Below are 13,181 nucleotides of genomic sequence, written 5' to 3'. Positions count from 1 at the left end.
ACATAAGCAAATTCAAACACCTCTTCTTGAATGATGCATTGAAGAATAAGCTATCTGCCTTGATTGTCATTTAAAGCAATAACTAGCTGAAGCTCATGCTTGATCAGAAAGACTACCCTTGAGAAAGAGTGCTCCCCAGCATAGAAAATATCATAGCCACAGTAGTGACTTGTCTTTCCTGCATAGACATGTTGGTTGTGTTCTTGTAATGCCACTATGTCAGGCTGAAATCGATTGATATACAGCCACACAGATTTCCATTTCCTATTGTCACACATCCCCTGGACATTAAGTGTAAAACATTTGATATGAGCAGTCATATTTACAGATATTTATAGTAAAATAACAGCTATGTACAACATAAAATTTTCATGATGTCAGCCCTGCATTTCGATCTCAGGGTCATGGCATCTTCCCTGAGAAGAAATATCCACGTGAGGGGTAGACAACAAAGCAGCAACCTCTTCTTCAGGGAAGAGTGTTCTGCTAGCTGTCACTGCAGCCCATGTGATCCCAATTCCTCTATTGACCTTTGGGGAGTTTCCACTAGAAGACGCACTATTGCAAGTGCGAGGGGATGGAAGTCTTCGAGCAGGAATAACTTTTCTTGGACTTTGCCATCAATCAATTGGAGGTTTTGGTCCTTTTGTTGAGCGTTGAATAGCAGGAGGTGAATGTGAAGAAACATTCCCATTTGAAACCACTGGAGCTTTGCCTTTATCCCAAGTTCCAAAAAATTGTCTAGTACCTTTGTTTTTATTTCCAATAGAGGTAGGAGCATCCTTAGTAGGCATTTGAACAGGCAAAGTAGCAGGAGGCACTTTATGTTGATTCATTGGACACTGCGAAGCCATGTGTCCAAATTTTTTGCAGTCAAAGCAAGCCCCTGCAAATAATCCCCATTTCAATTTTTAAAAAGCACTTTCCATGTCGACATTGTTCACCATGACTGAATAAGAGTCTGGTGTGGGATTATCAGTATCCCAGAGAATACAAAATCGATTCGAGTTGCCATTAGGCCGTCGTGGGCAAACCACTTTGCCTAAAGTCGCTGCAATTTTAGGCAAGAGTGAAGCCATGCATTGCGGGAAGTCTACAACTTCAACCCGGACCGGACATCGGTGTCGGATCAAAGCCTGAAAATCCCTTGTGGGAGACCATGGCAATACGTATACCATTTGCTGCCCAAAAAAGAGGGACGAATGTTCCAAAAGCATTTGCCTGTGAATCTCATCTACCATAATGACCTCAAAAAAACCCCTGGCTGCATAGTGTACCTTGCGAACAAACGAGCCAGCCAGTGTGCGGGTGAACCAGTTGCGTACCTCTGCAGCAGGTGGCATCCGACCTGGGAAAAATAAAATGACTGCATTTTTGGCATATTCTCTAACTGGATCCACAATTTCATCCACTTCAACCATGAGGCCAACCGATGGAACCAAGTCTTTCCACTCTTTCCTTGTGTCTGCAAATCCTTCATGCATGACATCATAGACCAGTTGTGGCTCAACAGAATCATGTACCGGGTCATGCTGACCCTCAGCCTGCTTTTGCTTCTTGCATTGAACTGAACGATCCTTTTGAAAAGTTTTTTCATAGGAATATTCCGCCATATCTTTGGAAGAAGGTGGAACCCAGCAAGGAGGTACCTGTAAAGTGATAGTAGAGAAAAAAACAGTCCCAAAAAAAGCCCACAGAGAAGAGAAAAAGAGTGTATTTGTAAAGAGAAAAAGGGGAAAGAGAGATGCAGAGGTTGAGAGAAGATAAAAAACAGTTTTATAGAGGAAAAAGAGAGAAAAAACCAGTAAAAATTCCCAGATGAACTATATTTCAGAGAAAGAGGGAAGATTTTGGCGATGGAAAAGGTGCACCGGATCCAGAGACCCAAGAGGAGAGAAACGGGAGCAAAGAGCCTTCAAAATCAGTGTATAGATGCAGTCCGCAAGCAAAACCCTGTATAAAACCGATCCAAGAGCCGGAGATGAACTGGCAGCAGCAACCTGTATCAGGCAAAACAGTCCGTACAGGCCATACACCTGTACGTAATCTGTACGGGGCTGTGGTGGGCTGTACAGCAGATAGTAGATGCTCCAAATCACCGTATTTTGAGCTCTGATGCGGCGCAACAGGAAGCTGAGGCTCATGGGCTGGTTGGGGGAGGGTCTAGAGCTGTTGGGGAAGGCTTCTATCACTCACACACACACACACACACACACTCTCTCTCTCTCTCTCTCTCCTCTCTCACAAACACACACACACACACACACACACACACGGACGTACGTATGACTTTCTAAAGAAATGCTCCCCACCTCTCCCCCCTCCCCCCCCCCCGCACCTGGGTCACTCTTTCAACATTGACATTCTACATCTTGAGTTTGGAACCTTGTAAACTCTGTCCTGGAACCAATAGGCCATTTTGCAATTTGAATATATGATGATTTTATCACGATATGTCCGGCAAGTCTGAAATTGATGGCCAGTACACTCAAATTCTGCATATAATCCTCTTGAATGCAATCTACCCAATGTTGATAGACAGGGCAAACAACAAATAATGTGCATCCCACATTCTAGACAAGCCTTTTGGAACTACAAAATTTTCCCTTTCTTGGATTTAGGATGGCTTTGAAGCCAACCACCTCTTTTACTTAGTTGCCAGCTTGTGCTATGTGAGAAAGTATCTGAAAGTCGTATGGTCTGTCTTGACTTGGATCGATCTCCCATATTGGTTATGTTGCCGCTTTTTTGAACGCATGTATGATTGCTAGGTAAGTGAGCTCTTTGTCATCTGACTTTTGGCTATCACTCCATTGTCCTGCCTTAAAACGGCTCCCAAACCTTTGCCATTGACATCTACCCCCATCATCAAATTATGAATGGCCGTAACAGAGAATGTTCTCAATGAAAACTAGCACAAATCAGCATAGGAGTAGAGGCAATGTCTTATTCATCAGTGATTGAAAAGTGTTGGTGTGTTAGCTCTTTCATCCTGATTTGGTGGTATCTTGATCTCAGTTCTAGCTTGTGAAAAACTTAAGTGTGTGAAAAACTTAGTGCCCTTGAGTTACTCCAACAAGTCTTCAATCCTAGGGATTGGAAGCTCGTTTTTGACAGTGGCCTTGCTGAGAATTCATAGTCACTGCATATATGGATCAGGCTATCCTCATTTTCAACTGGAAGCACTGGTAGAGCAAAAGGAGTAGTTCTATGAGAGATGAAATTCCTTTAATGTGCTACGTCCTCTTCTTGGAAGAAATTCCTTTAATGTGCTACGTCCTCTTCTTTCACCTTACAGAGACAATATGAGCTTTGTTGATGGGCTTGCTACTAGGCTCCAAGACTATGGCATGGTACACACATCTCTATTGCGAGAAAGCTAGTAGGGCATATTAGCCAAATCTGAAAGTAAGTGCTGCATATCAATGTCCCCCAACAAGCAGAACAGTGCCTATGTGTGGTTTAGCCAACTATAATACATAGAAGGCTTTAAGTTCTCGAGTTCCTCTACCTTGCTGTAGTTAGCATTTTTGTGTTGAGACCATGCAATTCCATTGTCTTGACTTTGTGTACAAAGTGGAGGCTCATGGCATTTGATTCCACACAAAACTCCCCTAGAGATTTCATCCAATCGTATGCTAGGACAATATCGATCAGTCCCATACCCAAGGTATACAATTCCCTTTGCAAATGAACAATCATGTTAATGTCAGATCTGCGCATCCTAGCAAGATGGCTTGCTTATCATGTGCTGTCCATTGGCAACCTCCACTCTCAACCCATGGGCAATCCAGTGGCTGCAAGTTCTACTTTCTGCAGGATCTTGGTATTGATAAGACTGTGGGTAGTCCAACTGTCCACTAACATATGAACAGTTTTGTCGTTGATGTTGACTCTCAATCTAATTGTCTTGAGGCATCCTGTGGAATGGAATACAACTCTGGCTGTGCATCCCAATATTTGCTCCTCATCAACAATACCCCTAGCATCATCCCATGCATGAACTGGCATAGCATCACGGTGCTCAACTAATGTGAATTGCTAGCACGGGGCTTCGGGCCCAAGAATGTCATGTGCAAAAGCACCATTCAGAGTCATGTCATGTAAGTCAAACAGAAAACACAGAACCAACGTACGTGAGGATTGCCTTGTATCTTTTGCATCATATGTCTGCTCGTCACATCTAGGATCTGAGGGGCATTCACAAATTACTACTCCTCAAGAGACATGTTAACAATCATGCTGAGTTTGCTGTCCAAAGTGAGCAATGACGTGTCCATGAGTCATGATCCTCCAGCTTTCCATTTCCCAAGTATGTGGACTTAAAAGTGGCTCATTTGCATACGAATATTCGACTTTGTCTATACACAACATGCCCAAAAGTAGTTTTGGCGAAATTAATTCGACCTTGGAATTTTCTATGAAGGTTGGTTCTGCATTGTTTTAAAAACCTTTTTAAGTCTTTATTTATTATGCATACTAGTATCAGTGCAGATGCATCTGAGTTGCTATCTTATTTCCTTCAATCTCACTAAACTGCTTGCATATGTTACGTCTTCTCGTATGTACACAAGCACTTTGATAGTTTTAAAGGCCCACAAGGATCTAGCAGAAAGAGGCTTGCTGATTATGGAATTATCTCACGTTATGGTATATGTGCCTGCAGCCTATCAGATAACCAGGCTCTTTGTGGAGTTCCTTCACTGCCTGCTTGCTCCTCACTTTGGAGGGAACGCCATTTATCAGCAGGAGCAAAAGTTGGGATCGCATTTGCAGTTGCTGCTGTTGTTCTAATGATATGTGCAATTGTATATGCGGTTCTTCGAAGACGGAATATAGATGATTACAACTTTGGTCTCCCCCATCAGCTTGCAAGTAAGATTTTCCTTTCCACAAACTAGTATTATAGTTTCAACTTGGGTTGCTTGTTTGACATGGCTGCCTCTTTGTTTGTTATTTATGATGTTGAGACTCGTGAGCTTTTAGATGCATATGCCTGGGTGTTCTTTGGCATTTTCTGAGTTATAATGCCTAGTAATTTCTCTTCTATCCAAAGACAGGTGAGGATGACAACTCTTAATAATTGTGGGGGTTGCCCTGTGCTAGGTAAAAGTAGTCGTTATCATATGCAGAAGTCCAGGCTCAGGTCTGATGGAGATGACACACAACTAATGAGAGCTGGCCCACCAAAGTTTAGCTTTCCTTCAAATTTAAACTCCTTGTGATACACCATGTCACAGATCCTTAAATCTTTGTTTTGGACGTGAGCCTTACCTGATACCAGTTGGCGTTCTTTTGTGGACAATATTTGACGAAGTGCAACGTCTGGGTTGGGTGCTTGTTTGGCCAATTCCTTTATTGGGCCTGAACATCAAGGACCCATTGGAATTTGTTCGATCCCAGAAGAACTTCAAATATCAGCTTTGTGTTGAATTACTTTAAATGCAGCACACGGCATAAAGTCTGCCACCTGAGCCTGCATTTTAGAGTGAAAGATATGTAAATGATTTCTTGAGTCTTCACTAGTAGGCTGGCATGTTTTTTCCTCATTGAGAGGGCATCTCAAGGCAAGACAGCTCCATAACAACAGCCTATCTAGCGATCAGGACTGGCAACCAAAACAACCGGATGACAAAAGGTGATTATTCCAAGTAAAAGGAAATGAAGGAGACAATGTACACTGCAATTTGTTGTTCTTGGCCTGTTGTGGATCTACCTGATTAACCATGTTTTCTTAGCTCTACCAACAAAAATACAATGCATCATTGGTTTCGACACGAGAAAAACTCTGCACTAAAAGAGATTCTGCAGACTGACCTAGTACAAGTGTGTTTGTATAATTTTCTATATGCAATCCCGTCTGCAAATGTTTTATGTTCACCTGCTTCCGTTGCATCTATTTGAATGTGAAGGTATTAGCTCGGTCGAACATGTTATTCATCTTGTTTTCAGTGTAACTTGAGCCTCTTAGCTACGTTAGCACGGTTTTATACTCTGCTTCTCTGAGCAATTGGAATTTTCCTCAAACCCAAAAACTATAATATCCATTTTGCAAACCCTATGAATGTTTTGTGTTTGTCTTTTCTTCCCAATCACATCAGTACTACCACTGGGGACCAGATTTCCCGTAGCTTTTTTACTTTTATCAAGGAGTTTCAATTCTTTACGTGGAAATTTAAAAATGAGTTTCAGTCTTCACTATAGCACTCTCTCTAAGGAGGTAATGCTAACAATTATTGAATATTTCACGCTTTAAGCCTAAGACGCCCCATGATGCATTGAGATTCTAAGATGAGTCCTCCTTTCATCCAATGGAGGCTACATTGAACATGTTCTTGTGAAGGTAATATTCTAGTGGTGGTGAAAATTCTCCTTCCTAAAGGAAAATAGTGAAAGGACCTTGTATGTTGGGACCTTATAGTTTGCCCATCAAAGGACAAGCTTGGTAATGCCTCAATTTTCAAAAGCTAAGATGAACAAGATGAATTTCATTCAAAAGGCCTGCCAATTGGGTAGATCTAGTGTTGTGTAAACAATGGAGTGGTCAGACCAGTATATGTAATTAGTTCCATGGATATTGTGTATTTCAGTGTTGCTTACCCAAATATGGTTGAGAGTAGATCCATGTGTAGTTGTAGGGTCCTTTATCAATTGTGTCATTTTGTGATGGTTCATGAAGTCATGAAGTTTTTGATAGTTTGTATTTTTGGTGTTGTAGTCTATGTTGAAGTCACCAAGAATAGTTGTAATTGCATTTATGTCCAATTTTCATAAGAGGACGTTCAACATTTCAATCAATGTTGTTGTTGGAGTTGTTGGGTGCTTGTACACATTGATTATTGCAAAAGTGTTTTCAAATTTGTCATAGAATGTTGTGAGAAGTAGTTGGCATTTTTGATCGACAATCAAATTGGTGGATTTTAGTGCAATTTTGTCTGTGTAGCATGTTGTTATTCTAGCTTGAAGATATATCTTCTATTGTGTTGAAATTAGGAAGTTTATGTTGCAAGGAATTTTTTCGTGTGTAGCTCTTGGAGGCACAAAATAGTTGCACTGAGTAGGCTTTTATCTGCGAGGATGTCATCCATGTGAGTGTATAGGGACCTTGTATTTAAGAATTGTATTGTGAAGCAATTTAAGTATTGTTTGTTGAAATTGATTTGTTTTAGCAACCATTGATGTGATGTTCTTAAGCGATCCATTCCTTGCAGAACGATTTTGTCTACCTTTATGTGTTTACTTTCCAACTTGTTTATAAGGTATAGATTGTTTGGATCCCTCACTCGTGGCAACACTGTGTAGACAAGGCCATGCGATTTGATGTTCGCGGGATCGAATGCTAATGCATCCATTGTGAGGTCTTGCGAACGATGTATTATCCTTGCTGCGGCTGGTTGAATAGGGAATTGTACTCGTGTAATAGTGTTCAATTTGTTTTTTTCGACTTGGAATTCTCTTGTGATTTATTGAATTGGAGTCCAATTGGATGGGATGCTATTTTTGTAGAGGTTTATGTTTTCCAGTCGAGTTTGCTTTCTTGTGTTTGGATTATTAAAAAGGATCCACACACAAGGAGGGGACTCTTGAATGTTTGCATCTTTGAAAATTTTGTCTATACCATTCACTAGGCCATCCAATATGTTTAAGTTACCGGAGCAAAGTTCCACTATCATATATTTTTTCAAGTGCAATTCTTTGTGCAATCTAGCTATGTTTTTTGAGTTATTTGGGATAGTTAATGTTTTGCTGCATGTTTTGCGCCTATTATCTATTGCGAGCAAGACATGTTCATCACCTTGCAACAAATTGAAAATTTCTTCATTGTGAATATCTTTTGCATTGCTCGTGTAGAACACGTGCAATATTGTTTTTTTGTCGAATGGACTTTTGAAGTACGTATTGTTTAAGAAGAAGATATCTTTTGCAGAGTGTGTTTAGCGGTTTTAATTTTGTTGAGGATGTTGAGATATTGAATGTTGTTTGGTCGCATTGGAGTTAGCAATTCATATTGGTTTACATTATTCTCCCAATATGATGAAAATGAAGATGTAGTATTGGAATTGTTCACAAATATCCATGAGTCTTTTGTTGGGCTTGCTTGGCACAAGTCCCCAGACAAATTGCTTGAAGAAAATTTTCATGAGTCATCTACAGCATTCTCTCGTCTACAAGAATTAACTTTATGTGTTTCATGTTTTGTTTTAATGATTTTGATTTTTGTTCTTCTTCTAATGGTGTCAATATAGTTGTTTTTTGCATTGGTGCTCTTAGAAAGCCAAATCTACATTTTTTGTTGTTCTTGAAGCAGGTTTTCTTGTGCTTGTGTGTTTGAATTTTAGTTTGTTGAAGTGGAAACATTGAGATGTCTATTGAGATATACTTGTTGGCAAAGGATTCTATGTCATTGTTTGGCGCTATTCCAGGGATTGGGGCATTTTCAATCCATAGAAGCCCATGATCATGTTGGCTTTCTCTATGTTGGAACTCTGTAACAAAGAAAAAATCGTTCACCTTCCCTAAAATAGTGGCATCTTTGTGCAACAACGTTTTTAGACATTGAAACTTATGGACGTAGTATTGTGCAGTTGTTATTGGATCGGAACAGATAAGATTGCGAGCGGCTAGTCTTTCATTTGCATGCATCTCTTCTTGCTCTTCCCTCTTTAGTTTCTTGAGGCAGTGAAGTAATGGTTGCCATAGTTTTTCTGTTGCAGACAGCGAAACAAAAAAGTTGGTGGACCAAGTTGGCGCAACATTGCAAATACATTTTTTAGTCATTGTCCATACTATTGTCTAGATCCTTTTACAACAAATTTTGCTTTATGTCTATCTATCAATGCTACCATGTGGCAAACTCCTTTGGCTTTCACAAAAAGAGTATGGTACTTGTAATTTGCAGAGCTACGTAGATGTGTGAAGTCCCTATATCCTATATTGGAGTGCATCAACTTCTCTATGTTTGTGTCAGTAGAGCATCCCTTACTTTCAACATTTGGCCCTTGTTTTGACCTTTTCACATATGAACCCATGTAGAGGAAAGGACTTGTACTACTATTGCCGATCAACATTAATGAGTTCCCACTTTGTAATGTCTTGATAAGATGTGCATTTAGGAAGGTGGTATTATCTTTCATTGCCATAGACAATTTTAGGAAATGCTAATTCCTCACAATACTTGTCTTTGAAAATGATCAAAGGGGTGTAACCTTCAGAAGGTGCAACTACGATAGTGTGGTCCTCAAAATCTGCCACTTGTTGACTAGTGTAAATTCCATAAACTAATGTGTCAGTTAGTGGTTGGTCTGTAAGAAAATAATATGACATCTATGCTCAACAGATAATAGGATCTTGTACGCAAGAGAGAAAACAAGATAGTATGGAGAATAAAAAATTTGATTACTTTAGAACTGATATAATAGATGGCGCTGCCTCCCAACCATGCGCTCCTGTGAAAGAAGCTTCGATGGCGTGCTAGAAACAGTAGAAGTCGGAGGCTGGATGCTAAGGAATCAGGGTTGCTATAACCAATGATGAAATGGGCTTCACGGGCTTGCTCTTATATAGCCACCAGTCGTAGTCGGTTAGGCTCAATTGGGTGACCGACCCAGTCTACCCAAAACGGTCGACTGGGGGTCGGTCTCCAAATAGGCCACCGACCATACGATAGAACCGGTGCACAAAACAAAGCAACTGACCTATGGATGTCGTTCGGCCCAGAGCCATCCAGGATCATCTGAGGCTCCAAACGGGCCCCGCAACTCGAGAGTGGGCTATCTCGCGAAATGCTCCATCTACCCTCAGTGCGGTCAGTCAAGGGATGCCTTTCTGCACTTGCATGAAGCCTAGTTAGCGATATGCCAACTCTATCTGAAGTCGTCTGGCCATCAGGCCACACATGGCCTCCATCTGGTGTCCAAAACAGGACCTTCCAGATAACCGAGCTACTCAAATGCCTTCTCCTCATATGGGGGCTTACAAGTAGAGTTAGCTGGTTCCTGCGTAGTTACACGAGAGTGGAGCATTGATATTTAACACCCCCCCTCAATGTCCACCCGCAAGTGAACTTACTTTTTCGGCCCAATGCCAAGTCGATGAAGATGCCTCTCCAGCAAGTCTCTTCCAAGAGCCTTCGTGAAGATGTCCGCAGCATTCTCTGTAGTCGGACAGTACACCAAGTCAACCTCTCCATCCATAATGAGCTCGCGTACAAAGTGATATTGAATCTCAATGTGTTTTGTGTGAGCGTGGAACATCGGGTTCTTTGCAATCGCCATGCAACTCGGATTGTCACATGATAACTGCATAGGTTTGTTCTGCACTACACCTATGTCCCCTAAAATTCCTCCTCAACCACACTGCCTTGCAAGAAGCAAAGCATGCAGATTTGTACTCGGTGTCAGTAGAAGAAAGAGCAACTGTGGGTTGCTTCTTGCTGAACCATGACACAACTCCAAATCCAAGTGAGAAACTGTACCCTGTCACTGATCCCTGCTGTCCATGTCTCCTGCCCAATCTGAGTCACAGAATCTGGTCAAGATGTTACCCTTGGTATAGGTGATGCCATAAGTGTGCCTTTGATGTATTTCAGCACACGCATCCTTGCCCTCCAATGGTTCTCCCGGGGCTTATTGAAAAACCTGCTTAGTACACTAGTCGCAAAACTGATGTTCGGCCGTGTGTTGCACAGGTAAATCAAGCTGCCCACAAGCCTTCTATACTTCGCTTCGTCCACCAGTGGTGATGAATCCTCGTTTGAGAGCTTTGCGTCAACCTCCATAGGGGTACCAATTGTCTTGCACTCAGCCATGCCAAATGCCTTCAGTATCTCTCCAGCATACTTCAGCTATGAAATGAAGATCTATTTCAACTCCTGCCAAACTTCAATCCCCAAACAGAAATGCATCAGTCCGAGGTCTGTCATTTTAAACTCTCTTCCTAGCAAATGCTTCGTCTGCGAGATCTTCTCTTCATGGTTCCCTGTTATGACAAGGTCATCCACATAAAGGACCACGATCATACACCTGCCTCCTTCTCTGAAGATATATAAATTTGCATCAGATGGGCTCCTCCTGAACTTGTTTTGCAGAAAGTAGGCATTAATTCACTGGTACCACGCTCGTGGGGCCTGTTTCAGCCCATAAAGTGCCTTCTTCAGTTTGCAGACTTTACCTTTTGAACCGGGGATCTCAAAACTTGGTGGTTGCATCTCGAGTGGCTATTGACAACGCCAAGCCTCGCTACTCCATCAAACAAGCTCCTCACAACCCACCCTGAGATCCGAACTCCCAAGCTCATGCAATGAAGGCCGACCATTGCCTCAAAATGGACACAGTAGCTATTAAGTTGCTCTGCGGCTACTGACAATGCCAAGCCTTGCTGCTCTGTCAAACAAGCTCCTCACAACACCCAAAACATCACCAATTTTCCCTAAGACCCTGAACTCCGAAGCTAATGCAATGAAGCCTAGCCATTGCCTCAAATGGACAAAATAGCTACTAAGTTGCTCTGGTAGCAAACGACGCAGCCGCACTAAGAGAGCTTATGGGCAATGGCTTCACCGAGTATGATGACCAGTGGCTCCCCACACCTTAACCTCGTCATCAACCTCCAAATGCCTGCAATAGACCAACAATGCCTTCAAAGCATGGGCAAGAGAGGACCTAGAAGCAGATGGTATCTAAAAGATTTCATCAGTTTCTCTAAAGATTTTGTGAGAATCTATCAAATCTGTCAAATCTAATCTCCAAGGGTTAAGACCCATGGCACATCTAAGACCAACTAGGGTTAGGCACACAAACTAGTGACACATGGCAAGTTATCTACCACGTGGCATAGCTTCCACTTCAGCATTGTTGCCTAGCTAACACATTATTATCCCTATATTGAGTGCCACATCATCACCGACAGACACATGGTAGCCGCCTATTACATAATCATTTCTACCACGTCATCAACCACATCAGCTACCACGTCAGTCGATTGCCATGTCAGCATCCACGCCACCATGTCTAGTCACATCAAGCCATGTCAGCATTGACTGCCATGTATGTATTGATTACCACATCATCAAGTACACACAGTCCCTTGGCAGTCACACTTACCCATTGTTAGGCACTTCATGTGAGCCTGGCTGCCACATCACACAGTGTTCCATTGGTACACCCCTTGGCAGGCACACCTCTGCATGTGAACATAGTGGCCACATCACTGCCATATCATCACTTCTCACCTTTTTTGTCCCTTCACATTGATCAAGTGATATCTCTTGATCCAAGAAGAATTTGAGGGTGCTCCAAAAAGAAAAAATGCTCAATTTTTTGTGCTCTACGCGCTTGTCACATCATGCCCATGCATGCATTTTGGTGCAAGTATCACACACTTTTGTGCCTCAGTGGTCAAATCCACTTCTTGCATGCACATCAGCCTCTACATTAACGCATGTGACCCAACATCTAAAACAAACAAATAAAAAGAATTATTTGCTACTTTTTCATTGCTTGACGATTGGTCTAGATCTAGTTTAGAGTATATTAGATCATCGATAGGAGAGAGAACTCCAAAGTAGCCAATCGAAGCCATGCCCAAAAATTCCTAAATAGTTCCTACTCGAAGTCAGTCCCTTCGCTCACATGCGGTTTCACATTATCACATTTCCTGAAACCCAACGTTCCACAATTCAGTGAGCAGACTTCAGAGTGTTTAGGGGCATTAATCCATGGGTAGATTGCTGTCATTGTGCACACACATGCCATCATTGTAAAGCCGATTTGGCTATTTTGGCATTGTGCACATCATTTAAGCCTTGTAAAGCCTCTTGGCTATTCCTGGCATCATTTGCCACAAGCCTTGTAACAGATTGGATTATATATTATAGTTCTATGTTCATCAATAGTTCAGATTTCACTTGATACAGTCATTGTATTGCAGTTGATTTAGATAGTGATTTCATAGGCACTTTGAGTACATTTCTTGCACCATGTCTACCACTAGCAATCTAGATTTGGAGGCATCTACTAAGCTAGACAACTTCAATTATAGCACATGGAAATACCAAATGGAGACCATTCTTGTACTTCAAGACAAATCGGAGTATGTCGGTGGGTCTATACCTATCGCAGAGGTCTGTGTGAACGAGCTCTAGAGGACCCTCTTTAGGAAAGGGGTTCCGATGCTGCTTGCCC

General features: G+C 41.8%; 1 protein-coding gene across 1 annotated transcript in view; it reads left to right on the top strand.

Moving 5' to 3' along the window:
* LOC147882237 (Di-glucose binding protein with Leucine-rich repeat domain-containing protein) overlaps positions 1–5,880 on the top strand; it is a 58,303-nt gene extending 52,423 nt beyond the window's left edge. The window contains exons 8-9 of the mRNA XM_087401639.1: positions 4,667–4,875; positions 5,107–5,880. Coding sequence (XP_087257765.1) covers positions 4,667–4,875; positions 5,107–5,225 — 328 coding nt within the window. The 3' untranslated portion in view covers positions 5,226–5,880. The remainder of the gene's footprint in view (positions 1–4,666; positions 4,876–5,106) is intronic.
* Positions 5,881–13,181: the final 7,301 nt, after the last annotated feature.

Source organism: Dipteris shenzhenensis, chromosome 30 (genome assembly GCF_047967505.1).
Source record: "Dipteris shenzhenensis isolate YYH24624 ecotype China chromosome 30, Dip_SZ_1.0, whole genome shotgun sequence".
NCBI lineage: Eukaryota > Viridiplantae > Streptophyta > Polypodiopsida > Gleicheniales > Dipteridaceae > Dipteris > Dipteris shenzhenensis.
The sequence above is the reverse complement of the archived record's forward strand: the minus strand, read 5'-3'. Positions and strand labels throughout refer to the sequence as shown.